This window comes from Apteryx mantelli, chromosome 29, assembly GCF_036417845.1.
Source record: "Apteryx mantelli isolate bAptMan1 chromosome 29, bAptMan1.hap1, whole genome shotgun sequence".
NCBI lineage: Eukaryota > Metazoa > Chordata > Aves > Apterygiformes > Apterygidae > Apteryx > Apteryx mantelli.
In genome coordinates, this window is record NC_090006.1 from 1,390,143 (window position 1) to 1,417,792 (window position 27,650).

The window sequence follows — 27,650 nt, forward strand, 5'->3', positions numbered from 1 at the left end:
CTTTTTCCTTCTGAAGAACCCCAGCAATATCAGTTCAGTCTCTTAGCAGCTAAACAGCAAGAGCAGTGTGTCTGGTTCTCAATTAGTTCTGCTAATGAACTTTTTTGAGCTCCTAGAGACATGCGAGGCCTTCGTCCTGAGCCCGGCCACCTCCCTAGCCCCAGAGAGAGGGTGACAGCCCTACAGCCCCCCACCCCTGAGGACAGTCAGAGACCCTCAGCATCACGGGGGGATCCTTCAGGAGAAGGCAGAGATGGTCGGGACTGTTTTCTCCCCCACCTTCCCCCTCCACAGACCCACCACTGCAGAAGCCAAGAGGGGGCTCGAGATTTATTCCAGCTGCTGCAGTTGCGTCGTGCTTCTGCGTGCAGCTCCTGTCTAAAAAACACTGTACAAACCATCAACATCTTAAAAAAAACAACACCTAGCACGGGAGAAGAGGGAGTCCCACGCTCTAAGGAACAGGGCAGGCAGCACAAACAGCGAGTGACGCACGCCAGTCACACGAACGGACGCGACGCAAGCGCTACAACGGCTCAGGTTTGCTCGCTGAACGGCAGGCGAGTCCTCGGCGGGGCCGGCGCGAGCCCTCCTCAGTCGGAGTCGCTGTCGCTCTCCGCCTCCTTCACGTCCACGCTGAACTTGTACTCCTGGTCGCAGCCCATGTAGGCGTCGCTCATGAAGTACAGCGTGTAGTTGTGCGTCCCCGTGGCCGGGGCCACGAAATCCAGCTTCACCTAGGTGGCGAGGAAGAGCTGGCATCGGGCCGCGGCACTGCCGGCGAGGAGCCCCGGGCACCCGCTCCGGCTCGCCGCAGCCGCGTCCGTCCCCAACACCGCACCCCGCTCACCTTGGCTTTCTGCTGCAGCGTCAACCGCTTGATGGAGATGAGGCTGTTGGATTTGGAGTCGCCGATCACCACCCACCAGCCCTCCTCGCGTTTCTGCCAGTGAGATAAGAAATCAGTCCCCGTCTCGAGCAGGAAGCTGCCCCCTTCCGCCTCCCCAGGGCCACTGAGCTCCCCCATGGGAGATACTGGCAGAAGCCATCTGGCGCACGTGAGATCCGGCACATACCTGGGGGAAGAGGGGCGCAATGACGGGGCCGGTGACCTCCTCTTCGCGCTCCAGCTGCACCAGCACCACCACAGGCCCCCCGCTGCGTGGAGAGAACCGAGAGGCGATTAGGGTGATCCCCGTGCCGGCACGGCAGCACCGAGAGGGCCGCGCCGACCGCCGGCCCTCTGGGCCTCACCTGCGGATGCTCTCCTTCTCCACCACCTCGTAGGAGAGCTCGATGTTGGGGTAGCGGTTACAGAAGCGGGCTACGTCCGCGATCTGGGCGTCCGAGAGCTGCAGCAGGGCGTTTCGGTCCTCGTCCTCCATCTCCATGATGTCGAAGACGCTCTCAACCCCCTACAACAAACGCGTGAAGAAGCAGAGCTGCCTTTCAGCCTTGCGCTTGCCCGGAGCTTCTCAGCAGGCGAGGGGAGGACTGCCTTGCTCAGGTCGAGGCTTGGCACCGTGACGGGAACCCAATGTCACAACCAATGCCAGATTCCAGCAGGGACTGCTGTGAGTCTGGCTTTCCCCCTTTCCAGCCTGAGCAGCAGGGCCACAGACTGCCAGCACTTGCACAAAGCTGTTTGACCCTACAAAATAGTTATTTTTTGGCCAGTTGAGAGGTTCACAGCTGCTCTTCTCCAACCAAGGTCTGCCAGACCGTCCCCCGCTTCCCCGGCACGGTGTTTTCCCCAGAGTTTACCTTGTCCGTGCAGCGCTTGATGTGCTCGGAGGTGAAGTGAGGCAGCTGCTTGAGGTAGGAGTCCTTCGACCACATGGCCTGCGTGACCATCTGCGCCAGCTCCATCGCGGCCAGCGCGGGGCTGAGCCAGCCGTTGCTGGACAGCACGTCCACGCACGCCTGGATCAACCGGATCGCCTGGGCACGGGGGATCAGGACAGGTCAGGAGGCAGCACAGAACAACCCGCAACGCAGGCAGCTACAGGCAGGCGGGAGCCGCTTGTTTCGACGCGCCCCCGCGCTCACCGTACCTTGCTGAGGATTTCCTCGGTGTCCGACTGCAGCTCGGCGCTCAGCTGCATGCGTGACAAGTGAGCCTGAAGCAACAGGTTGGTCTTGACATGGGGATCATTGAATTTGGGGTTGGTCAGCTTGTGGGGAACTTTCTGGGCCAGCTACGGAGAGAAATAAACCCATTGGCGCTTTAGCCATGCAGAGCGGAGAACGCAGGCAGCATCCCTCTGGTGATCCTGCAGGGCTTGGGCGTGAAGCCACCTCTGTCCCCTGCAGCCCCAGATGCCGCAGTTACTTTGGTGACCCGGCTCGGCACGGACACGCCACCCCCCTCACCTGCCGCAGCAGGTTGTCCTCATGGTGCCTGATGGGGATGTTCTCGTACTCGGCAGCGTTAGAGATGATTTCAATCAGCCCTCGCACCTTGGTCTTGGCGTTGAGGGACATGCTGAAGAGTTCTGGGGAAGCCAGAGAGAGAGCGGAGTCAGGGACAACCAGGCAGCATTAAACCCCAAAATACAAGATGCCTTTAGGCAGGCAACACACAAGCTCACGCTAAGCGACACAGCATTATGCCTTCAACCACACACATGGCATGTTCTCTCCAATGCCTGTGGCACAGGGAGCAATGCATGGGAAGGGACAGGCTCTCTCCCGAGAGCGGGAGCACCAGCAAGCACTCGTGCGCGCTATCTGCCCTTCGCAGAGCCCTTACCGATGGTGGTGTAGTTGATGTAGTAATAAGCTGCGATCATCCCCAGATTCAGAGGAGCCACATCCATCTCGTCCTCGATGCTGATGCACTTGGACTGCTCCAGGTCGCTGAGGGTCTGCTCCACCAGCTCAGACAGATGGTCCGAGAGATGCCTGTGGGACACACCTGCAGGGGCAGCAGCATTGCAGAGGGGCTCAGAAACTTCCCAGGATGGGGAAAAGCTGCTCTCGGGGAAGCAGAGCCCGCAGGGTACAGGCAGGGGTCCCCATTCCCCCCCCGCCCCCCCCCACATACACCCACCCTGGATCATTCAGCTCCGTGCAGACCCCCCTGCTCACCTTGCAGGTTGTAGTAGTTTGGATTCTGGGTCATCCTGCGATACAGGAATGTCCACGTGAGGTAGTCCACTGCATCCTGCTTGTTCTCAATGGTCTTGGTGACAATCTCAGCGTTGAAGTGATCGTGCATGCAGTGGTCCAAGTGCGACTCCACCGGCAGGGGCTCGTAGAGGAATTTCTTGAAGAAATCCTACAGCAGGGCAAGAGCAGAGGCGAGGGGACCAAATAAACCAGCTGCAGGCACCAGGAACAACGAGGAAGAAGTGACCACAATGCTAAGTTAGAAGTGTTGGCTCTGTCCCACTCTTGGGAGCGGGTGCATGCTGTGGTTTCGAACACACACACTGTTCAGCAGGTCCCTCAGCCTGTCGCACGTCCGGACTACAAAATGCTGCCGGGCAAAAATAGCTTTGTAACTGGGACACATGCACCGCTCTTCGTAGCTGCTAGCCAGGGATCAGGGACGCTGTAAAAGCTCTCCTGATCCCAATAGCAGGGCTCTCAGCGAGGGTTGCCCCGGCCTGTTCAAAGCTGGGAGAAGAAATCCACACCCCAATTAGGAGACAGATATTCACAGGCCAGCCACAACGCCCAGCTCCTCACTCACCTTCTTGGATCCCTGGCACATGATGACACAACGGCCCTCATCGTCCTGCAGCGGGCGATTAGCGTGGCCCACCATCTGCAGAACGTCGTAGATGGGGTAATCCACATACCTGAGACATGGAGAGAGCGTCGCTTTAACGAAGGGCGGCCGCTTCATGGAAAGCTACCACCACTGTGCTGCCCAGGGCCTCACCTCTGCCTGGGCAGGGATGAAGCCCTTTGGGATTTGGGTCTCGTTCCCTTGTGCCCACTACAGGTCTGAACTAGCAGGGTGGATATCAAAGCAGACTACGTCCGGTCTTGCCTGCCATACTCACGCGTGGATCTTGCCGTTGTAGTACTGCGTGTCCATGATGATCACGAGGTGAGCAGCAATGTTCATACCCCAGCAGAGGCTGCGGGAGGCAACCATCACCTGAACTGCTCCTGAAAGGCAAGCGGAGAGCGGTCAGCCAGCAGGCAGAGCACCTTTCTGGCGTCAACACTTGCACCCCAAGGGAAAACAGGCGCAGAAATTCAGGGGAAAAAGATCTGGAGGTTCTGCGCCTGGGAAGACAGGCCTCAGCATACAGGGAGGCCCCAGGAGAGACAGCGAAACTTAAAACCGCAGCCTTTTTGGACCAATGAGGTGGAGAAGTAATGTGAGACTTGGGCAAGCTGTTATCTCCAGTCCAAAGGCTGAGGGCATTGCCAAGCTCTGGAGAAAAAAGTTTTACAGGTCCAACAACTGGCCTGCCCCCAACCGGTGCCCTCACCGGAGCTGAAAAGCTGCTCCACCACTCGCCGTTCCATGGCCGTCAGCCCCTCGTGGAGGTAGCCCACCCCGTTCACAAGTGTCTCCTTCAGAGTACTGTCGTTCAGCTTGTCCAGATATGGTATGAGATCCTTCTCTGCACAGTGCAAGAACCTGCCGGAGAAGGGGAGAAAAGAGATCACCACCAGGCCCAGCGAGCTTGTCCCTCTCTGGACATGGCAAACACCCAAGTGACATCTAATGAGACCGAGTCACGGGCATTTTCCATCCCCAGTTGTCCCTCAGCCCAATAAAGCTGCCAAAAGAGTCAGAGGAGGGGCAACGGACCGGTGAGGAATCCCACCCAGACACAGCACTGCTACCTTTGCCTCTGGACGTCCGAAGCGCACGTGGTGAGGATGTTGATGGCTGTGAGCCGTGTCTGCTTGCGGGATGGAACGAAGACAATGACTGGCTTTTTGGGAGAGTGCTTCATGATGGCATGGTAGACAGGTTTGGCCATGGAGAGCAAGCGCGTCTGCGTGTGGCTGATGTTGAAGCCCTGCAGAGGAGAGCAGCAGGCAGCGATGCCGTCTGGAGACCCGGCAGAAGGGGAGGGAAAGGAGAAATGAAGGGAGGTCACCAAAGCTCTACCTGAATGTGCAGCTCCAGGGGCACGGGGCGGACGTTGGGGTGGAAGTTGAAGGTGGAGGTGGCGCTGCAGCCCAGCCAGTGCGCCACGTCCTTGGCATTGGACAGGGATGAGCTCAGGGCCACGATGCGGATGGGCCGCTCGATCTGGGAGGAGATGTAGCGCATCCGGGAGCAGATGACCTCCAGCACCGGCTGCAGATGGGACAGGGCAGGTTGTAGGAGGAAATGCAGGACCCCTCTGCAACTCGGCCACCTCTCACCACAGCCCAAGCGCCCTCACCCCTGGGCTCCTCACCCCTCAGCTTCCCCGTGGGTTCAGTCCTCCTATCCCAAATCCATCCTGGGGCTTGGGCAAACTCCCAGCAGGAAAAGCTGTCCTCATTCCAGAGGTTAGGAACAAACAACCATCCACCCCACAGCAGCTCTACTGCCAGCCCCAGGACCAACACAACCATAAGCGTCACTCAACCGAATCGCCCCCTCTTCCCCTCCCAAACGCACCCCGTTCTCGCCCCCGATGAGGTGCACTTCATCCACAATGAAGAGGTTGACGTTCTGGACGTTCTTGCGCTGCTTCCAGCGCCGCGACAGGATGTCCCATTTCTCAGGGGTGCTGATGATGATGTTCCCTTTGCCCAGTAACTTCAGGTCAGTGCTGGTCTCCCCCGTCAGCAAGACCACCTTCTTATTGAGGCGCTCCTGGAACTTCTCGTACCAGTCCAAGAAGACCTGCCAAAACGCAAGGGTTGCTGTTGTCAATCCCGAATCACAACACGCCCTACCAAATCCCTGGAGATACACACGCGCACACATACACACCAGGATCAGCAGGGAGACAGCTTAAGAGGCAGTGGGTGGTGTCTCTCTACTCCCCCACAGACACCAGTAGCTCATAATTAATTAGGAATCTCAGGAATCATCCTGAGGGATGTGACAGCACAGAGGGATGAGGAAAGAGAAATGGGAGGCTGGGAAGTAAACATAAGCCAGGGTAGGGCTCTAGTTCTCTCCAGCACGGAGGGCTTACCTGTTCCGCCAGGGCCTCCATGGGGGTGATGTATACGCAGCGTCCTTCCGAGTTCTGGAGCAACATCCTCAGGATGGCAAATTCCGCACAAATGGTTTTTCCGCTTCCCGTGGGGGCACCCACAAACACATTGTCATCGCTGTTATAAACCGTGTTAAACACTGGGGACAGAGGAAGGACATGGAAGTGAGCAGCTTCGCATTAACTCCAAAGGACTTCTGTTGAAGCTCAAGAAACTGGCAGGAATGCAGCCTCGGCCCAGTCCACACAAGGAGCTACAGAAAAGGCTGCTTAAAAGAGTTTTTGCCCAGGATCCTCTAAACAAAATGGGATCTAGTCCGTCACAGTAGCTCACACCTCAAGTGTAAAAGCCCTGTTCTGCCTACACCCAGGCAGAGAAACTTGGACACAGCGGCTTTGCTTTGCTCCCCATTCTGTCCCTACAAGCAGCATTGATGGAGATGTTCAGGGCCACCCGGCTCTGCAAACCTGAGCCACCGGTGGTAGCACGGACACAGCTTCCAGGAATACATCTTGCCTTTGCCAGCCAGCCCTGGACAGGCTGCTGCTGGGCTCAAACCGCGGGACATGTGGAAGACGTGTTCTAGGAACATGTCAAAGATATCCTGGCCCACAGAGAAGGATTTCAAGACATCAAATCTCTAAGGCTAAGGGAGACAGAGGGGATACACTATTTGCTACAGAAGTTCCTCATATTACATGAGCGAACAGAGCTCACTATTTGCTACAGAAGTTCCTCATATTACATGAGCGAACAGAGCTCACTGAGAACAAGTTCAGAGGAAGGGAGCAGAACTGATACCCACCCTGAGTCTGGATAGGGTTGAAGAAGGGGAACTTGTCCTGGTAGAGGCTCTCGAAGGCACTGTTTCGCAGAGCGGACACAGGCAGCGGCTGCAGATCCAGCAGCTCGGTTGGAGGAGGGTACTTCTCAGGGAGGATCAGGTGGCGGAAAGAAACAGGCAGCTGGGTCTCACAGGCTGTCAGAGAGAGACACTTGAAATGTTTTCGTCTTGGAGAGCACTCCAACATTTTAATCTCGGAGAGCTCCCCCTCCCCAGTAGGATTCCCAGCCTCATGTCACTCAGATCTCAAAAGCCTTTCCCCAGCACAGCACTAGGAGAGGACCTAAACTACCCTCTCAGACCGCAGTGAGAACCACGGCCGTACAGTGCAGGGGCTGGCCTGGCCTCTGGGGCTCCCAGCCCGGCTGGCAGAAGGGAGACTTACAGAGCCAGCGGTCGGAGACCACCCGGATGAAGTACTGCGGGGGCAGCGGCTCAAAGACGGGCACGAAGAAGGTGACAAGGTGCTCGTCCTGCGCGTACTTGGCTTTCAGCAGGAAGTACTCGTGGTGCAGGATCACTTCGCTGTCCACATCCTCCACCAGGATCCAGAAGGCTTCAGATGAACCGTGCACCTGAGCAAGGAGAGCTCTTACCTTCATACCAGAGTCCACATCTTCCCCTTCCAGACCTCCGAGAGCTGAACACCAGCTCTCCCACAGCAATCCTGCCCCAGAAGTGCCCTCCTACCTCAGAGTATGGTATTTAGCCCCACAATGTTTAGCTGCCCTCCTTCAATAAGGGTGGCTCATCTCCTAGGCAAAGCTCACCTTCTCATCCCACTGGAAGTCGGGGGCGATGGTGAGCTCTACCTTCAAGGTGGAGCGGGTAATGGGCTGCAAGTGGACAGAGAGTTCCAACTTGGGAAACAGATGGACGTATTTGTGGATCGTCTTGCCCATCTTAGGCATTCGGATCAGCTCCCCTGCAAGAGAAAGGCACTGCCGTCAGGACAGACAGAACCCAGGGTGACCAATGGCTCCTGAACTGAACATCATTCAATATCTGTGATCCAAGTGCTGCCAGAAAGGTAGAGTGAGGTCCCAGGGCAAAGCCACTGCTTTCCTCAGATTCTCACCAATTTTGCCACTTGAGACATATGGGAACAAGCACCCCAGTCTCTGGGTCAAAACACAGCAGAGAAGAAAGAAGAGGGAGAAACCTCCCCCTACCGCATTTGCCGTGCATCTCAGTACCTATTTCATTATGGTTCAAGTCATAGAGCCGTTCAAACGGGAAGTTCTTCTTCTCGATTTTTTTCACTACTTCCTCAGGCAGTTTCTTGAACTGGCGCAAAGGGCACATGGACTGCCACCTGGGAGGACACCACAAGGTGAGACAAGCAAAGAAACAGAGATGCAGCCTTCAGAGCATCACGTTCATCACGCTGCTGAAGACCAGCCCTCAGCCAGACACACCGACTGGCACAAGTACTGATCTTTGCGAACACTGGAGACCCAGCCAAGAATCTGGCCACAAGCCCTGCTATGTGAGGAACATCCAGCCTGTGATCAGAAAAGGCCTCAGAGACCTCACTTACATCCGTTTGTCAATCATCTTGCAGAGGTTAAGGGTTTTGTCAGTGAGCTGGGCCCAGCCACGGTTCAGGACGATCTCGAAGATGGCACGCATCAGCCGTCCAGCAGACTAGGGCGAACAGAAAGCAGCTCTCAGAGCTTGGCTGGAATCGTTACGTTTAACTCTTCCTCCTTCCTATCCATTTTACTGCCCAGGCACAGGACAAGAGGTTTGAGTTTGGGTCCTTCATCCCAGATGCCCACAAGTGGAGCAATTATTTGATTTCCAGCCTCAGGAACTTGGGATTTGCGGCAGAAGGACAAGGCTACCCTGTAGTTCCCTAGAGCCAAATTAACTCAGGATTTTGATTATAAATAAAAGACTCCAATAAAGACCTAATATTCACACATAGACGGTGTTAGACCTCCTCACACACTCACAGCTCTAGTTATTATCAAAGCCATTTATGAACACAAACTGAAGCCCCGAAGTACAAATACGAGTCCCTTTCACCAGCAGAAAGACCAAGAGGTGGATGGACTGCACACACCCAAGGGGAGATGGAAGCCCCAGCCATATTTCCTCACTCACCTGGGTAACATACACCATGTCTGCCATCAGAGCAAATCCTTCCAACTTCAGCTGGGAGATGAAGGCCTGGAGGAGCACGTTGATCTGTGGAAACAGAAGAGAGGGACCGTTTTCTCAGGGCCAGCTGGGTCCCCTCCACACTAGGACCTGAGCCAGGTGGGCTTTGATGCGCGGCAGGACAGAGGGACAGAAGTGATCAACAAGGACTGACTGTTCTTCACATGCTCAACCTAAGACAAGCGCTGTCCACTACTCTGAGCATCTCTTACAGTCCAGGATGTCGCACAGAGGGAGGGAAACACAAAGCTCTCCCAGATCAGCAGACTGACACGGCATTTGGTGTGACAGTTCTGTCACAAGGATCACCCTTCCCTCCCAAGACAGGCAGAGGAGTCCCCTCATGAGAGCAGGCAGGGCTCACCTTGGCACTGGGCTCCTCTATGCTCTCCTTCACCGGGATCGGAACTCGCTCCAGCAACTTCTGAAGCTCAAGCTTCTCCTCCTGCAGGAAACCAAGGGAGGAGAGATGAGAACGATCCCACACAGGAAAAGCTCTGCAGCATCCCCTGCAGCATCAGGACAGATGGTCTCACGGCTGTCTCGCTCAGGATGGGGGTCTGGCTCCGTACCTCCCTCACGGTGATGTTCCTGAACTCCGAGGACAGCGAAAAGACCCGGAACAGCTCAATTTCACTCAGGGTAGGTTTAAGGAGCTGATTGTAAGTTTGCATCGTCTCGTTGGTGATGTAGTAATGGCTGGCGATGCGGCCCAGCTCTGTCACCTGCAGCAAGGACAACAGCCAGAGTGAAGAAGCAGAAAGCAGTTATCTGACTGTTCCTGGCATCGATGGAAAATACTGAACAGAAACTACCCTGCAGGAGGGGAGACATTTCCAGACAAGTTGAGCATACACTCTCAGGCTACCAATCACCCAGGAAAGCTGCTTTGGCACACAATCCCACGTTTTGCACCCTTGCCTTCTCATCTCACTGCCTCTGAAGCAATGAAAATGCAGCAGTAATGTGAGGTTGCCTAGGAGGCGGTGGCAAACACACAACAGTGACAGATGGAGCGGTCAGCTACAAGGATCCCTGGAATCAGACACACACAACAGCTCCGAACGATGCAGCATCCCCTGGGGCTGTGCCGTGATGACATCTGTATTTAATCAGTAGGACATCTCTTGCATCTCTTCCCTCAGCCAAAGGATGCTCCTGTTCATCTTTGCTTAGTCACAGCACCTTTCCAAGGTCTTGTCTTACCTGGAAGTTCCCCGTCTTCTTGTCGTATTTCACCAGGTTGTTCTTGTCCAACATCAGGGCTGCGGTGTGAACCAGATCCAGGCGGCGCTGGTCCAGCAGCGGATCCCCCTTCAAATCATCGTGGGATATCCCGTAGAGGGTGGGGGAGCGCAGCATTCGGATGTACAAGTACGTATAGCCGAGCCAGTTCACTGCATCCTGAGGAAACATCAGGGCGCCATCAGGGCCAGAGCCTGCAAAAACCTCTCCCAGCAAGCACGGGTGACACGCTGGTTCAGAGACTGGTACTCCCAACACTAGCGTAGGACACAGCAGGCTGAACCAGCTGAATCCTGCTGGGTCAATGTTAAACCACAGAGTTTTGGAGCCCAGCAGCGCTGTACACACACTCCTCCCCGATATAGGAAGAATACTGTAGAATTAAAAAACAAAAAAACCCACTCCCCACACACAGACTCTTCCCCAGTGTCTTTACCCATGTGGAGAACTCTGTGTCTACTCTGAATTACAGAGGCATCTACCCATTTGCCTGGCACACGAGTCGGCCTTACAGGTCTGCAGTTCTCGTGGCTGCTCTTCCAGACCTCTTAAAAATTACATTTGCTCTCCTGGCACCGAAGAGAGCAAACAGGCTGCAGGTTTCTTGGCTCCTCTGCAGCGACCATTTCCCACTGTGAGTGACCTCACCGCTGCGCAGGATTGCCTCGAGGAAAGGTCGTGCGACTAATTCCACTGCTGAGCCTAAACAAAGCACGACAAGGGGCGCACGTGCATAGAGAGGGCGAAGATTCCCACTCACCTTTGCGTTCTGGACGTTCCCTAGCACAGTCTCTGCATTCAGCATGTCTGGGAGCTTTGATACCATCTGACTTTCTATGGGGAGCTGCTGGTTGAGCAGGGACAGGTAATACTGCAGCTCTCCGTGGGACGTGATGAGGATCCCCTCACCTTTAGTATCATACTGAGGCCTCCCGGCACGCCCCAGCATCTAAGAGAAGAGAAGGTGAGGTCAGCAAGAGATAAGAGCTTTTAGCTTGGCCATTTCTCCTTGCAGCTGTGTCCTGGGACTTTACTGCCAGACTGCTCAGTCTGCTTTTACTTCCAGCTGGCAGGAGACACGTATACATATCCCAGATGTGTCTGGGCAAGATACTGGGAGACAGATCATTTGTCTTTTCTCTTCCGGATCTGCTTCTCCCGTGCCCTCACAGCAGAGCAGCTCTCAGAACGGCTGAGACTGTCTGACAGTAGAGAACAAGGAGCCATTGCACCAAAAAAATACAACAGCAGACCACAAACGTGCACCAGCGGGAAAGAAGAAAGAACCTGTCCCAGGTCACACTGGTCAGTTCGGTACCAGAACTTCACCTGCAGGATGTCCAGAGCACCCAGCTCGGTCCAGCGCCCCTTCTCGGGGCTGTACACCTGCGTCCCCTTGATGATGACCGTGTGAGCAGGGAGGTTCACACCCCAGGCCAGCGTCGCGGTGGAGACCAGAACCTGTAGGAGCAGAAACAATGGTCAGCAAAAGCTGGGTAGAAGCTCCTTCCTAGGGGGAAAAGGTGGTTCTGGCATTAGAAACATGCACAGCAGGGACAATGAACTGAGAACCGTAATTTCTGAACAGCTCAGTGGAGGGAGATCGGATAAACAGCAAGACTCAAGGCCTTTGTCCAAATTTGCCAGCTCACTGTGTGATTGCAGGATAATCCTTTGCTTTCCATTTATAATGCAGCCACACTGAAAAACTCAATATAGAGGAGAACCCCAGCATATATTTCCCACCAGAACCTTTCACCTCCCCAGACCAGCTTTCCTGGTGTTCAGTTTACGCTGCTCACAGTTCGCCCAATTTGTGAAGCTCTTCACATTACAAGCTTCACCCCATGCTGAACAAAACATTTTTATTCCTTAAAAGAGCCAGTTTCTGACCAAGCTGTTAGATCCCTACGGGAATCATATAAAGCTCAATGCCGGCTTTCCACAATGAAACTTTTGTTACAGCCAGCAAACTCGCTTGGATGGGGTTTTGCCAAAGTAGTAACTACAGAAGACAGCTCTGGGACACACCTCTAGCTTTAAATACCCATCTAAACCTAGGGGAGAAGTTTTTGCCTTCTCCGCTCATGGTCGTGTGCTTTTAGTTCTTATTCTTTACGTGAAACTCAAGGCTCCCTTCATCAGGCACCAGCTTTAGCAGAGCAGGATGGAGGCTAGCTCTGCTTGATCCTCTTCATTTTGCACAAAGGGCTATTTCAAAACATGGCTCAAGCATTTCTTGTGCAACACCTACCTGGAACAAACATGCCCTGGAGGAAGCAGCAACTCCTCTCCTGGGGAGTGAGGCTCACCTGAATGTGCTTGTCAGCAAACAGATCCTCCACCAGGGTCCGGTCCACTCGTGTCATCCCAGCGTGGTGAATGGCGAAGCCGTAGGGCAGAAGATCCTTCAGCTCCAGGTTCTGCAGCAAAAACACAACCAGCTTTAGGTTTTCTACCTGATTTGAGTAACGCCAGGAAGAAAAGCAGCAAGAGAAGGTAGCGCAGATGCTAGAGGAAGGCCGCAAATCTGTGCCGCATTACTGGCAGCATCTCCGCACCTGCGCTGCTGCTATTGCTCTGTGTCAGAACAGCCCGCGGCCGGGCAGTTACCTTGCACTGCTCAGCTTCGGTCCTCAGAACCTCGGTGGAGGCCGAGCCCTCTCGCAAGAACAGACCCAAGGTGTCTTTTTCAAGACACATGTCCCTGATGGCCCGGGCAGTCTTTCCAGTCTCCTTCCTGGAGTGAACGAACACCAGGACCTGTCAAACAAGCACATGGTACCATTGCTAAGAGAGAAATCACTACAGCTGCAGTTGGCAGAGATCCTTGACCCAAACTGCTCCTCATGCTCAGGATGAGGAAGGCTTTAACAAGAAGCTCTAGAATTAGTCCAGATGCTCTGCAAACTGTGCTGATGCAGCCAGAACAGAGCTAACACAGCTCCTGATCTAGCAGAGCAGCATCACAAGAACTCTCTCATCCTAGAAAAGGACAGGTCATTCTTTCAGCAGAGAACTGGCATAAGGAGAGAAACAGAAGCTTATGTTCCCTTCTGCCTCAGTTGCCACTGACCACCCAAACCTACCCTCTTCTCCACAGCAGCATTTCTGCAGCTACAGAAACTCCTTCGAGCTGCATTTGCACCAGCAACAGGCAAGAATCAGGGTTAACCGTATCAGGAACGGTAAAACAAAGGACCAAACCTGGTTCTTTCCAGCATGCTCCATAATCTTCTCATAAACAATCTCGTTCATTATCTGGAAGCGTTTGATAGCTTTCTTCTCTGTAATACCCACATAGGTCTGCTCTAGGGGCACCGGTCGGAAGCTGTAAGAAAACAAAAAAACAAACCAAGTCCATAAATGAACAAAAGAAAGAAGAAACCTTAATACAAAGGTATTGTCAAGAGACAGTTCTTCTGCCATCTGCTTCCTCTAAATACATCCAGTATTTTGGGGTAACAAGTTCCATACACTTCCCCTGGGCCTCAATTTATTCAGAGATCTGATGGTTCCAGTCGTGCCTAATTAAATTACACAGTAAGAGACAGTAAAAGGTATTCCTGTCTTCTGGAACTCATTTGCTATGCACAAACTCAGGAAGCCAAACGGTGTTTCAGGAGCTACCACAATCCTGTTTTAGGTTTTCTCCAAATGCCTTCTGCAGCACACTGGCACAGAAAAGTTTTTCTACCTTCTCTAAAGCATAATCTTGCAAATATGACAACACAGGACCCCTGGTGCACATTTTAAGGATATATTTCACTTCTCTAGCCCTTAACATACATTTCCTAGCAAATCCTAGAGCAAATAAATGCATGGCTAAGCCTGGGTAGAGGCCCAGTGAGACTCCAGTATCATTAGACACAGACACAGCTACCCACAATCTGATAGAGAAAGACCTTTCCCAGCTTTTTCAGATACCTGTTATCAAAATAGAACAAGCCTTTGGCAGGGTCTACTCTGAGGAACGTAGCCACGTCCTCGTAGTTTGGAAGGGTGGCGCTCAAGCCAACAAGCCTCACATCCTCCTGGGTCATCTCAATGTTGCGGATGGCTCTGGCTACCAAAGACTCCAGGACAGGTCCTCGGTCATCATGGAGAAGGTGTATTTCATCCTAAAAGGAAGAAAACAGGGACAAAGTTACTCCAGCTCCAGACTGGCTCTATTCATCTGTTTTGTTCTTCTTTCCTAGCAGTCCTGCATAGCCTGTTTGCATGGGCTGAAGCACACTCATCCCACAGCCCACAGACCGAGTCTGTCAGCAGCCGTGGGACACTCGAGCACCAAAGATACCAACACATCTTTAATAGCTGACGCACGTTCAGGAACCGCAATGCCAGGAGACACAGCACGACACCCCCGCTGTGCCCCCTCCACCACGCCAGGGCTTTGCAGACGCTGGCATCGCTCACCAGGATGATGAGCCGCACCAGCTGGGTGTAGGTGCGCTCTCCTCCCTTGCGCGTGATGATGTCCCACTTCTCTGGGGTGCAGACGATGATCTGGGTAGCGCTGATTTCCTCCTTGCACAGCTGGTGATCCCCCGTCAGCTCCGCCACGTTGATGCCATAAGTTGCCAGGCGCTAGGAGGAAGTCCACAGGTGACACACATTCCCCAGGAGCAGCGTTAGAGCAGCAGCAGCCCCAAGACGCTCACGGACAGTTTCATACTCGTCCACTCATCCATACTGAGCGTAATACACGGAAATCACTGCAGTAAAGCTCATCTACAATTTAAGCAGGGGAAGGACCAAGCCCCTCATTACCTTCCCGAAGCTGCCCACCATCTCCTGCACCAGGGACCTCATGGGCGCGATGTAGATAATCTTGAATTCGTCCACATTGATGGTTCCATCGATGTTAATATGTTTCCCTATTTCTCGCAACATGCACATGAGCGCCACGTTTGTTTTCCCAGCACCCTAGAACGTAAGCAGAATCAGCTCCATCAAATCCACATCCTCATTGCGGGTAAATATATACCCACAATGCCCACTCTTTCCTGCCTAAACAGATTAAGCTCCTCTGACAGCCGCAGGATAAGTAGCGCCCTTCCCACTCCCCATAACAGGGGCTGCGAGCGGGCACCCAAGCACCAGGATCCTTACCGTGGGAGCGCAGAGCAGCAAGTTCTCATCCGACTCCAGCGCAGCACGGTAGAGTTTGCTCTGAATACGGTTCAGCGTCTTAAACCCTTCGAATCCAGCCTGGGCATATTTGGGCAACTTCTCCACAGAAACCAGTTGCTTAGAAGGGAAAACATTGAGATGAAAGCCCTTGTTTCAGTACCTTGAAGCCTGCAGGGCACATGTGAGACCTCAAAGACGCCCTGGGAAGTAGCAGGGTCACGTTATCTCCAGATGGACAGGAGAGAAGCAGCCCTGTGGCCAGTGATCACGGAGCAGGTCAGGAAGAGATCGAACAAGGCCCATTAGCTGGTCCATGCACTCCAATGTGTACAAGTCACAGCTGTAATTCCAGCAAATCTGCCACGAGATCAGCAGGAACTCAACACACCTAGCACCAAATAAGCAGCGACCAAGCAGGACACCTACCTCTTCAGAGCCAAAGGGCTTTGGCTTCAGGGCGGGCACGTGCACTTCCTCGTAGCCCTTGCGCTGCCTGCGGAAGGAGCCGTCGGGTAGCTGGCATCGCTTGTTGGCCATGAAGTGACTACCTTGAGCAAACACCAGATCCTCCAAGTCCAGCACCTGCCGAGGAGCCAGTGCCTGGAAACAGCAGAGGGAGAGTCAGACGAGGAAGATGCAGGGATATGAGAACAACCCTCCCCTCCCATTTTCATCCCGGGACTTAAGGAAAAGCAATTGCACCCAACTGGCAAGCATCTCTTCGGCAGATCAGGGGCTTATCCTCAATACCTTCCCCTCCACCATCTTCCAGCCCATTCCACTTCAAATACTCTTTCAACACTTATTCAGGATGCTTGTCAAAAGGACTGAGAACGATGGCTTTAGAGAGTCTTACCTCTCCCCCTTGGTCCAGATCCATGGTTTCCAAGTCAGTATCCATCCGGGACTGACGAACACGCTCCCGACGAGAGCGTTCCTCCTGAGTGAAGAGACAACAGTTCAACCCTCTGCAAAGCGGCACCTGCAGAAGAGCTGCTGAGCCTCCTCCTCCTCCTCCCAGCTCCTACCGTGCAGCAACTTAGCACCCCACTAGCCTGCGCAACCGAGTGCCACACACCAGGATTGCTTTCAAGCACAGGCACTCAGGTGCCACGAAAGGAACCAGGGAATAAAGACACACAAACCCGCGGTGCCCCACCAGGACCCCTAGCAGCACTGCTCAAACCCAGACACACAAAACCGGCCCCTTGCATCAACGTAACCTTTTTTTTTTTGTTTTTTCCTAGCAACAAAACAGGAAAGCAGTAATAAACCGGAACAAAACAAAACAAAAAATCAGTCATGGAAATGCTGTTCTCCAAAAGCCAATATGCCTGCTGGGCACTGCTATGAACAGTAGCCTGGTCCAGAGTGTCACACTCAAACCTTGGGTAATTAAGAGCTGATCTAAGGTGACTTGAGAGTTTTATTGCAGTGAGCCTCACATCAAGAAGGTTCAGAGGCGAAACAGTGCTGTTACAAGAGAGCGAACGCCAGTGCAAAAATCTGAAGCTTGCGCACACTGACATTTTCCTGGAAAAGCAAACATCTGCGTGACTTAGAAATAACAAACAATAAATAGACTGCCCTATCAGATGAGTCTCTGCGGTCACCTAAGCAACGCTTCCCACGTTCTCAAGATCCCAGTTAAGCAAGCAGACTCCTCTCACGCAAACAGAAAAAACACAAAACCGAACAAAGGCCGCTCAGACAGTAACAAGGAACCCAGGATTTCTCGGCTTATCTTGTCAGGTTCCCGCTAGCCTTACCCGGATGAGATCTTCTTTCTCCGTCTCGTGCAGCTGATACAAGAACTTCGACAGCTCAGGATCCGCTTCCATCTTCCCCATTATCCTTTCTTTTTCAGCTTCGCTTTGGGCGCTGGCCAGCAAAGTGCAGTACAGGACTGACGAAAGAAAACGAAGAGATGGCAGGTGGGAATAAGGCTAGAACCAAAAGAAGGGAGCAAATAACAGGGACCCAGGGATGGCAGGTAAAAAGCCTGAGGTCGTGCTAGAGGCATGTCAAAGCAGCGAGCAAGAAAACAACAAAGCGGCAGGGTTAAAGGAAACACCACTCACTCATCATCCTGTGCTGCCGCAGCACTTTAATGAAGTCAAAGGTGTTAAAACCCAGGAGCAGGACAAGCTGGTTCTCACATTCCCGGTCGTCGCTTGCAGTCTGGGAAAAGACGACATGAGGAACAATCAGTTATCTCCGTGCCCCGCAGAACAAGAATCCCTGCTTCATGCAGCCAAATAAAAAAAGAATGCGAGCATCAGCACCAAAATTAACAGGGAAGCAGACGTGACTTATGATGATCTCCCAGCAAATGCTGACAAAGAACAATCTTTTTCCCCTTGGAAAAACATTTCCCCATGATCTAAAACTAGCTGTAACCTCTGCTCTGGTGCTCATCTATCCTGTTGGTACACATGGCATATTAACAATTGCATTTAATGGTTTAATTTGGGGAAAAAAAGCAACAAAAAACTTAAATAGATAAGGAACTGTTGGGGCAACTTTGTGCCTCCCAGAAAGAGAGAGGCATTCTGAGACTGCTGCAATCCAGCTGCCCATTTACCTTCAAGATCTCTAGCACTTCATCCGCCTTCTTCTGGGAAACTATGGCATCATCATAGAAGCGGCTCAGCTGCCGCTGGAGCCAAAAGGCATCAATGTCTCGGGGATGCAGATCCTTCTTTTTTGAACTCATCAGTTCACCCGATGCCACAAGCTTAAAAAGAAAAAAAAAAATCCCCCCAAAAGTCATCTTTCTCCATGAGAAAAGCAGGCACACGCCCTTCGCATTGCAAAATGAATATTTAGAGCCTATCTTCATGCACACAGAGGAGAGCAAAACCAGTAGAAACAGCTGCTCAGCTGACCAGACCCAAAGGCCACCTATGTCAACTTTAGCCTCCATCGGACAACAGCCTTCAAGCCTGCTTTCCACCACCAAACGAGCTTAACCCCATCCACAGACCAAAAGGATCCCTGATCCTCCTCCAAAACGCATCGATGATGACCCCAGTGTGCATTTCATGTTTTCCTCGGTAACTCACATTGGCCGAGAGGGTGCAACGGACAACAGCTTCATCTCCTTCCATGTCATCATCGGACGCCTCATCGCGCACTTCACCGTAGATGTCCTCATCGCCTTCCTGTTGAAACAGGCGTTCCCATCAGCAGCTTTGGCAAATGTCAGAGAGAAGCTTTTTCGCAACAGAAATGAATAAGCTGGCATCTCACTCCTGAGGACACATGGCCTAGCCTGCGCTTGTAACACGAACATATTGCTGTTGCTGAAGCAAAGGACTATCATATCTGGAGTTATTTATAGCCTACAGGGAGCAGATATTTACACTAAGGTTGCTACATAGAAGCCTTCTTGCCTGGTGGCTTTGTGCTACATGATTAAATTATTTGTGTTCTTAGGGTCCTACAAAGAGGTTTTACAGGGACTCCAAGAGTCTCCTGTTGGTCTCTCTTATCCTTTTCTCAACCTGTTCCAAAAACAATCCCAGAGAGCAGATCTACAAAATACTTCCAAACTGCGCATTTGAATTCATCCCTTCCTCCTGATGCCTCAAGTTCTCCCAAGAGATCTTAAATATCACCATCTGTTTTCTGTAACACGCACTCACAATAAGCCGCGGATTAGCAAGATAAATCCTCCCAAAGCCAGGAAGCAGCATCTAAAATAATCTGGCCTCTCTTTCCTGGCAGACATATCCTAGCCTGAGCCAATGCTTGCTTCCCCAACACGGCTGAGGAAAGCCGAACACACATGGCCCCTGCCGAGCAGCTCAAGAAGCGAGGGGACAGCGCAGAGACCCTGCAGCGTCTCATCTCTTACCTCCTCATCAGACTCGAACTGTACGTTCACACCATACGTCTCATCAATATTGTCATCTGCAAGGCAGAGCGGAGTTAATTAACCCGAAAATCTGGAGACCATATGCAAGCTTTGCATATCCACACATCCCACCTCCGTACATCCAAATTTTGAAAAGAACGAGGTTTCGGGCTTGAGAAGCGTCCAAAATTTTCTAGCTTCTCTGCACGAAAATACTATTCCTGGAGTAAGGCTGGTTTTGGTACCCGTTACTGTAATACTACCTCCTGCCAGCCCCATTACTACAGCTGCAGCCCACTACAGCGCAGCCCGTACCCATGTTTTGGATTTCCTTGTCGCCACCGTAATCCGTGATCTTCTTGCCCAGGTTCACCAGCACGTGGTAGCGGGTGTCATCGGTCTGTCCCAGCAGCAAATCAATCTCCTTCCGCCTCTCCTTATCACGCAGCTTCTCATTCTTCAAGACTGCCAGGACCTCATCAGCGGCTCCGCAGAGAATGTCACGTGGCTGCAAAACAAAGAACGCGACCACGTATCGCTGAGGATTGTCATTCGAACAGTACTGTATCGCTCCCTCCTATTTCTGGACCAAATCCTTTCAGCTTTCTGTTCTCGAGTCCTGGAACAAATAGCTCACTAGATTTAGGAAATGTCTGTTTTCAAGCACTGCACCCTCACAGAGGCATGGGAGGAACAGAGGTCGTGCCATCGAAAGGCCACATCACACGACAGAGATATGCCATCACACATCAGCTAACGTGACATCTACAAGCACAAAAACTAGAATTAAGGGAGCAAAACCATCTCGTGGGATTACAAAGAGGGACTAAAACACCCAAAGGCCGAATTTCTCTCTCACACATTTACACACGCGCTGTGAATCCTCTGCTGGAGCAGAGTCACCCTCGCTGACCTGTCCACGTCCTTACCTGGTCCCCAAGGGCTGCCTGAATGAAGCTTAGCAACACCTCGTAGGTCTCACGGGTCTCCTTGGTTTTGGGTTTGTAGATGATTCCCACCATCTCATCGATGCCCTCGGACAGCAGGGTATAACCCTTCATCTTGTTGATGTCGTGCCTGTCCTCATCACGCTTCCTTCTCCTAGAAAGAGGGGCAAGGAGGACAGCACCCGGGTTAGTCAGGAAGCAGAGCCGCTTCTCCAAGTCCACGCCAAAGGAGCGGGAATCGAGGAGTCGTTTCTCTTTTACACAAGACACCGTCAAGAGAGCTTTATGCAGCGTGAGCTCTTGAACCTCAGAAAGTTTCACAGTTCAGTTTCGTTCTACTAAATTTGCTTAAACGCAAAACAACTGATTTGAAGTTTGATATTCTTTTTAGTGGCTGAAGAACGACTTGAATATCTACCCCACTGTCACCAGAAACATGGGAATAGATTTGCTTATTAAAGCACCCATGGATTTAGAAGGAACCCTTAGAGAGGCTAAGCCACTGTGGCACCCAGCTCATTCCCACCGCGGAGAACCAGTATCAGCGAGGTTCAGCATAGCAGGGTGCCACTCTGACCGACTTTGGGCCTCTTGCTTTATGTCCCTCAAGGCTGTAGCAGCAATATCTGTATTCTCATGGGGCTTCACTCAAAGACTAAAGGGGACAAATGCTTTTCCCTTCCCAATTAGTTTCTTGACATGGAGCAAGTAACTCCACGTGAAGAAAATATTCTCTCTGTGTTTTCTAAATTGGCGGATTTCAGTCTGCAGCCCAACATTCATACCACCAAAACATTTCTCACTACAAAACAACCGTAATAGTGTTGAAATATACCACGTTCACAGAAATAAGACAAGTTGAGATTGCATAACAAAGACAGGACGTAGCACATTAATTGCCTAGAGCTTTTTTAATCCATATACAACTAGGAGGTTCTCATTGAGGGCTCTGCATCCCTTTGGCTTCGAATGGCAAGCTCAGAGCTGGAGTCGATCACTCACTTTGCTCGTCTTTCCTCCTGCATCTGCGGTTTGGTTCTCTGGGCCTTGTCTCCCATTCGGGTGCCCTCGAGCTTTCCAACCAAGGAAAGCACTTCCCCAGTCGGCTCATCTCGCCGAGTCCTGTCGATGAGGGAGCGATCTGCTTGAAGGACAAGGTTGGAGTTCTGGAAGAGAAAGAATAAGAACAGGCGCTGATCAAGCACGTGAAGAGCAGTTTCAGTGCAGCAACCTTCTCCCACTCAATTTTAGAAGGTTCTTCTGCCTGCTCCAGAGACTCTATTAACCATTAAGTACATAAAAATCCCTTTAATACAGCATGTCTAACTTTCCTCTGCTCAGTGCAGAAAAGTAATGCTGAACTAAATGATGTACACTTGAAGAAGCCACATTTTTAGATTTTAAACTTGGACTGAGCAACGTGACGTCACCCTGTAACTTTGCGCAGTCGGGAAAGTTCATGTATTGTTTACTCAGTTCTATTACAGCATCCAATAACTGCAACAGAAACAGGGGACTTAGTCTGCAAAAAACTTCAAAGTCTGAGAGAAGCACTTTTTAATTTTGTTTCAAAGCGGATGTTGCTCTCATTTCTGTTTTTTTAAGAACCCAATCTTCTGACCACTCTTGTGACAACGGTGTGATAAAGAAGCGTTCTTAAATTGGCTGGTTTTTTTATGGTGCCCAGCAGAGAGCCGGCACTGCCAGCCGGCTACTGTCGGCTCCTGGTCCCAGGCATATTCAGGCACAGTTAAGCGCCCAAGAGGCCTCCTGGGGGCCGCGTCCGCTCCCAGTCGCCACCTTCCGCCCTGCCCCTCGCCTGCCATGTCAGAGACGGGCTCCAAAACACCCTCGAGAAGGGACTTCACCCGCTCCGAGCCCCCCCGGGAAGTGCCGCGCTGCCGAGGGAAGCGGCCGGAGGAGCCCAGGCCTTCGCCCCCCGAGGGGCGGCAGCACCGGCGGCGCGGAAGCCCGGGGCCGGGCCGAGCCGGGGATAGGGGGTCCGGAGCCCTCCCGGCGCCGCCGCGGAGGCCCAAGGCGCGGCCGGGCCGCACTCACCGCCTTGTACTCGTACTGGAGGCTCCGCGCTGTCACATCCGCCATGGCGCCGCCGGGCTCGCCGCCGCGCCGCCGCGCACCGGAGCAGGCAGCAGAACTTCCGGGGCAAGCGGAAGCAGTCTGCTGTCCCCTCTAGGCGACCCGGAAGTGCTGTACGTGGGGGCCGTCGTTGGGCCGCAACCCCTCCTCGGGACCACCCCTCCCAGCATGCACGGCTGCCAGGGACTACAGCTCCCAGCATGCCCTGCGGTGCCAGCTGAGGGGAGGAGACACTCACCAGGGCCTAGTCCCGCCTCTCATTCTGATTGGCCGGCAGCGCCCAGGGGCGGGGCCACGCCTCTTGATTGACTGCTTCCCTGCTCCTCCGCCCAAGGGCTGGCTCTGCCAGCCGCGAGGGGGCGGGGCACGCCGCCCTCCCCGAGCTCCGATTGGCCCGGCCGGGAAGCGGGGGGTGGGACGACCGTTGACGGTTGCCATTTGAAAGCGCCGGGTGGGCGCTGCAGGTAGGAGGGGCCAGCGCTGCACCCCTCCCCCAACCCCCCACCGCACCAGCCTCACATTGGCCCTCCTCCCACGCGGGCCCCGCCCCTTCCACGCAGGCCCCGCCCTTTCCTCACACCCCACCCAGCTAAGCCCCACCCCCATGGCCAGGCCTGGCCCCGCTGCCGCCGCCATCGCCGAGGCCTCCCGCCGCGGGGCCCGGCCCGGCCCTTGAGGACCCGGCCATGGCGCCGCCGGGGCGCGGCGGTGACGGCGACAGGGCGTCGGCGTCGACGTCCCCCACGGGGCCGTTGGAGCTGCGCTGGTACCAGATCCCGCTGTCGTCGGCCCGCGCCCCCCGCACCGGCCTCTTCAGCCCCCGCTTCCAGGCCAGCCTGCAGCGCTACCAGCAGCTGCGCCAGCTCAAGCACCTGCGCGTCGGCCGCCCCTTCACCCTGCCGCCCCCCGGCCTGCTGCAGGCCGCCCCCGCCTCCCCGGAGCCCCCGGGCCCCCGCCAGCCGCGGCCGTCGGCGGGGCGGCGGGCGGTGGCAGTGCCGCGGGCCCGGCCCCCTCCTCGCTGCCGCCGCCGCCGCCGCCGCCGCCGCCGTGGTGTTGGCCCGCGCCCGGCCGCCGCGCCGCCATGCCGCGCCAAGGAAACCCCCGGCGCCAAGGGCAGCGCGGCGAGCGGGCACCGACCCGCCGGCCCCACGCGGGCACGGGGCGGCCGGAGCTCCCCGCCGGAGCAAGCAGTGCCCGGGCCGGCCCCGGTGTCGGCCGGCTGCCAGCTGAACCCCGTAGTGGTTTTGACGTGTCCCGGGGGTGACTGCGGGCACCGTGGCGCCGGTAAACCAGGGCAGGCCCGCCGGCGCCTGCCGGGCATGGCGAGGGTGCAGGCATCTCCCGAGGACAGCGAGGACATCCTGATCCCGCTGCGGGACCTGCTGCTGGTGGGCGACGAGCCCCGGTGTCCTGCGGAGCGCAGCCGGGTAGGTCCCTGCCCGGCGCCCGCCGTGCCTGCGGGCACCTGGCCCCTTCCCGGTGCCTGCCGGGTGTTGCGGGAGCCACCGAGGGATTGACGCTCTCTTGCCCTGTGCCCACAGCTGGATCCGCTTGCAAACAGCCTGGATCCGCTGGTCGAGGAGCAGAGGTGAGGCGGGCACCTGCGCGGACCCCGGAAAGGCACCCGGTGCCCGCGCCGTGCCCTAACCGCCCCCGTGGCAGGGAGCAGCGCCAGGCCGCCGCTCCGCGGAGCAGCCCGGAGTGGGTACGCAGCGACACCGCCAGCCCGCAGGAGTCCCCGGACGAGGACACGCCGCTGTCCGAGGAGCACAGGTAGCGTCGCGGGCGGGCGCCGCAGGGCACCCAGTGCCTGCCCACCCGGCGCCGACGGCGGCCGTGCCGTGCCCTCCCCGCCCACAGGCTCCTCCTGGCCCGCTTCGCCGTCAAACCGGGGCTCATCCCGCCCGTGCACCCCGGCGAGCCCGTCTTCTGCGCCCGCCCGCTGCCGGCGCCCGCCCTCGACGCCCGCGGCCTGCAGCCGCAGAGCGCCCTGGAGGGGCTCTTCCTCCGGTGAGAGCCCGCCGTGGGGCACCCGCGTGGCTGCGCCTGCGCGCGAGAGCGGGTTTTATTTGTCACATCCGCGCCGTGCCCGCGGTGACGCGCGTGGGGCTGCCGCCCTTCCGCAGCGCCTCGCCTGCCGGCCAAGCGGCCTTCGTCCGCGAGGGCCGCCTCAGCCTGCTGTACCGCTGCGTGCCCGCGTGCCCGCTGCCCGTCCTGCGCTGGCTCTTCCAGGTGAGCCAGGCCCCGAGGCGGGAGGGCGCACGCGTCCCCCCCGGGCGGCACCACGCCGGTGACGCCCTCCTTGCCTCGCCAGCTGACGGCCCTGTGCCCGGACACGGCCAACGCTTCCCAGGCGCTGTGGGAGATCAACGTGCACCGGTTGAGCACCGCGGGTGAGCGCCGGGCTGCCGTAGCCCCCGGGGTGCCCCCCACCCTGCTCTCACCGACCCCCCCTCGCCCGCAGGGGAGCCCTGGTGCCCCACGGTGCCCGAGATCGGCCAAGCTTTCTGCCGCCTGGGCGCCAACCTGGGCGCCCTGCACCGCCTGGGCTTGCTGCCCCTGGAGCTGTGCCCCGCCGACAGGAGGTGAGGCCCCGCGACGGCGCGGGAGATTTGGGATACGCTCGGGTGCCCCCGCGCTCACCCGCCTCCGCTCCCCGCAGGTGCCCGGACCTTCCACGGAGCCCGGACCGGGCAGATCCCAAGGCCCCCGGCGCCCTGGCCCTGGCGACACAGCTCGGCGACATCTGCAAGGTGGGACCGCGGCGCCCGGCACGGCACACGGCGGGACGAGCAGGCGGCCCGGCGCGGGGAGGTGGCCGCGTGCCCCCGGGCGCCTCCGTCCTGGCTAATCACCCTCATTATCTCTGCCCGGCTAACGAGGGTCAGGGCCAGAGCGGCGCTGATGGTGGGGTGCCCGCTGGGGCTGCTGCCAGCCCTGCCAGCCTGTCCCTGGCGTGGGCAGGGGGGTGGCAGTTTTGGGGTGTTTTCGGGGGTCCTCGACTCACGCGCTGCTTTTCCCTGCCAGCTCCTGGCGCTGTGCGTGGTCGCCCAGCCGGGCCGCTACCCGGACCGTGCCCGCCTGGCGCTCCTCACCCTGCTCTGCTTCCTCGGCCTCGACCGGGCGCTGCGGTGCCAACCCCTGCCCGACCTGCAGCACCTCCTGCACTGCCTGCTGGAGGGCATCGGGGACTGGCAGGAGCAGGTACCCGGGGCGCATCACCAACGCGACGAGCTGGCCGTGCTCAGCGGCAGGGTTGAGCCCGGCGGCCCCGCGGCGCGCCCCCAACTCGAGGGCTCTGCCGCCCGGGCGCAGCCCCCTGCCCGCTCGGCGCTCAGCGCCTCCTTTTCTCTCCCCAGCTGCCCGATCTCTGCCTGTCCCTGTGCCAGCTCTCCCAGCACCACCACAACCTGGTGGCCATCGTGCGGCTGCTCCCGGATGTCACGGTCAGGGGCAGGTACGTGCCCGTGTGCCGGTGGTGCCTGCATCCCGCCCCCGGCAGCGCCAGCGGGGCGGTGGCACTGCCATCCCGCCGGGCATCCTGTGCCCCCCGCGCGGCGGCTACGGGGGGGGGTCGAGCTCCGTTTTGCCACGTGGGAGCCCGGCACGGCCCTGCGGGCGCCGTGCCAGGGCCGGGCCGGGATGCGTCTCGCTCCGATTTCTTTATTCCAACCGGCTGCACACGCACAAAGCGGGCAGGAACCGGCTGCCGGCTCCGCTCGGGGCACCGCTGCCCCTCGCCCCGGGCACCCGGAGGGCACCGGGGACCGGGACTGTGCCGTGCCAGGCGTCGCACAGACGATCCAGCTTGGCACGCGGGCATCGCGGGCCGGGCAGGGCCGGGCACACGGTGGGCTGCCTTGGCACAAGCTGGCACCTCTCCCCGTGCCACCCCATCCTTGACACCCCTCTCCCGCTCTTCCCTTCTCCCCAGGGAACTTCGCAGACACCTGAGCCTCTGCATCATGGCCCGGCTGCTGGGGGAGCCGCTGGGCACCGTGCTGCCCGGCCGGGTGCAAGCGGAGGTGGGTACGGCCCAGGCGGTGCTGGGTTTTCCGGCTGGTGCCCACCGTGGGCTCCGGTACCCTCCGAGCGGTGCCTCTGCCGTCGTGGCACGGGGCGCAAGGGGGAAGCGGGTGGCACGGCCGGGCGGGCGTCATCCCACGCCGTTGACACCCGCTCTCCGTGCCAGCTGCGGGCGCTGTGCCACCTCCTGGCGCTGGTGCGACCCGCCACCCTGCAGCGCCTGGTGCTCGCCGAGTGCCAAAACGAGCCGGAGGACCCCGACCAGGAGGTGGGTGCTCCCCGGGATCTCCGCCGCCGTGCCCGTTTGGGCCGTTACGGGCTGGGGAAGGGGGGGGCGAGGGACCCCGGTGCCGGGGGGGGGGTGCCGCGGGGCAGCGCCAAGCCGTGCCCGCTCTCGCCCGCAGGCCTGCTACCTGAGCCACAGCCTCCTCATCCTCGCCAACGCCGTGGTGGGCGCCGAGCGCCTGCCGGATGAGCAGCGGGTGAGTGGGGAGGGCGCGGGGGCCACCCCGGGGGTGCCCGCCGCCACCGCCCTGACGCCCGTGCCTGTCCCCCCCCATCCCCGGTTCCCGCAGGGCCACCTCGAGCACCTCTGCGCCCAGCTGGACCGGCAGCTCGGGGCCGGCCTCCGCGAAGGCTCCGGCCTCCTCTTCCGCACCCAGCTGAAGGGCTTGGCCGCCCTCACCTACGTCAAGTGGCAGGACCTGCTGGCCCAGTGCCCGCCATGGGTAAGGGGCACCCCGGGGCGCTCCGGTCCCATGCCGGGCGGGCTGGGGGGGGACACGGCACAGAGCCGAGCCCCACGCTGCCGTGTCCCCGCAGACGCAGCCCCGCCGCGGCCGGACGGAGCCGTAAGGGTGCCCGGAGGAGGCGAGCGCAGCCCCGCCAGCGCCCACCCTGCGGGGTGCTGCGGGGCACCCCCACCCCAATAAATGCCACCCCCCGCCCCCCGCCTCCTCGTTCCCGGGATCGCCCGCACCAGGAACGGGTGCCGAGCTGGGCCGGGCCCAGCCGAGGCGAGCCGAATTGAGCTGAGCTGAGCCAAATCGAGCTGAGCTAAATTGGTCTGAGCTGAGTCAAGCCGAGCTGAGCCGAGCCGAGCCGAATGGAGCTGAGCTAGGCTGAGCCAAGCTGAACCGAGCGGAGCCGAGCCCAGCTGAGCCGAGCTGAGGCAAGCTGAATTGAGCTGAGCCGAATC

General features: G+C 56.9%; 2 protein-coding genes across 2 annotated transcripts; one reads left to right on the forward strand and one right to left on the reverse strand.

Moving 5' to 3' along the window:
- Nucleotides 1-315: 315 nt before the first annotated feature.
- SNRNP200 (small nuclear ribonucleoprotein U5 subunit 200) lies at nt 316-22,485 on the reverse strand. Its single transcript, XM_067312520.1, has 45 exons — nt 22,388-22,485; nt 21,332-21,495; nt 20,312-20,483; nt 19,698-19,890; nt 19,383-19,438; nt 18,589-18,687; nt 18,108-18,260; nt 17,605-17,704; nt 17,293-17,429; nt 16,380-16,463; nt 15,950-16,123; nt 15,503-15,640; nt 15,161-15,316; nt 14,807-14,977; nt 14,315-14,508; nt 13,595-13,718; nt 13,001-13,150; nt 12,700-12,810; nt 11,717-11,848; nt 11,148-11,336; nt 10,349-10,546; nt 9,715-9,867; nt 9,507-9,587; nt 9,086-9,169; nt 8,517-8,623; nt 8,173-8,291; nt 7,747-7,901; nt 7,362-7,551; nt 6,938-7,111; nt 6,111-6,271; nt 5,585-5,812; nt 5,084-5,275; nt 4,813-4,991; nt 4,452-4,603; nt 4,014-4,122; nt 3,698-3,806; nt 3,091-3,280; nt 2,753-2,917; nt 2,374-2,495; nt 2,055-2,198; nt 1,765-1,941; nt 1,255-1,415; nt 1,077-1,158; nt 851-943; nt 316-737 (listed from the first exon to the last, which is right to left on the reverse strand). Exons 1-45 carry the CDS (start codon nt 22,430-22,432, stop codon nt 594-596), a joined length of 6,411 nt encoding a protein of 2,136 aa, XP_067168621.1. The 5' UTR covers nt 22,433-22,485; the 3' UTR covers nt 316-593.
- Nucleotides 22,486-23,112: 627 nt separating this feature from the next.
- Nucleotides 23,113-27,307, forward strand: FAM178B (family with sequence similarity 178 member B). The gene is made up of 15 exons (XM_067312260.1): nt 23,113-23,853; nt 23,968-24,014; nt 24,089-24,199; nt 24,287-24,436; nt 24,553-24,658; nt 24,741-24,819; nt 24,891-25,011; nt 25,089-25,179; nt 25,454-25,630; nt 25,786-25,883; nt 26,361-26,451; nt 26,619-26,720; nt 26,857-26,934; nt 27,028-27,180; nt 27,275-27,307. Exons 1-15 carry the CDS (start codon nt 23,113-23,115, stop codon nt 27,305-27,307), a joined length of 2,178 nt encoding a protein of 725 aa, XP_067168361.1.
- The last annotated feature ends 343 nt before the right edge of the window (nt 27,308-27,650 follow it).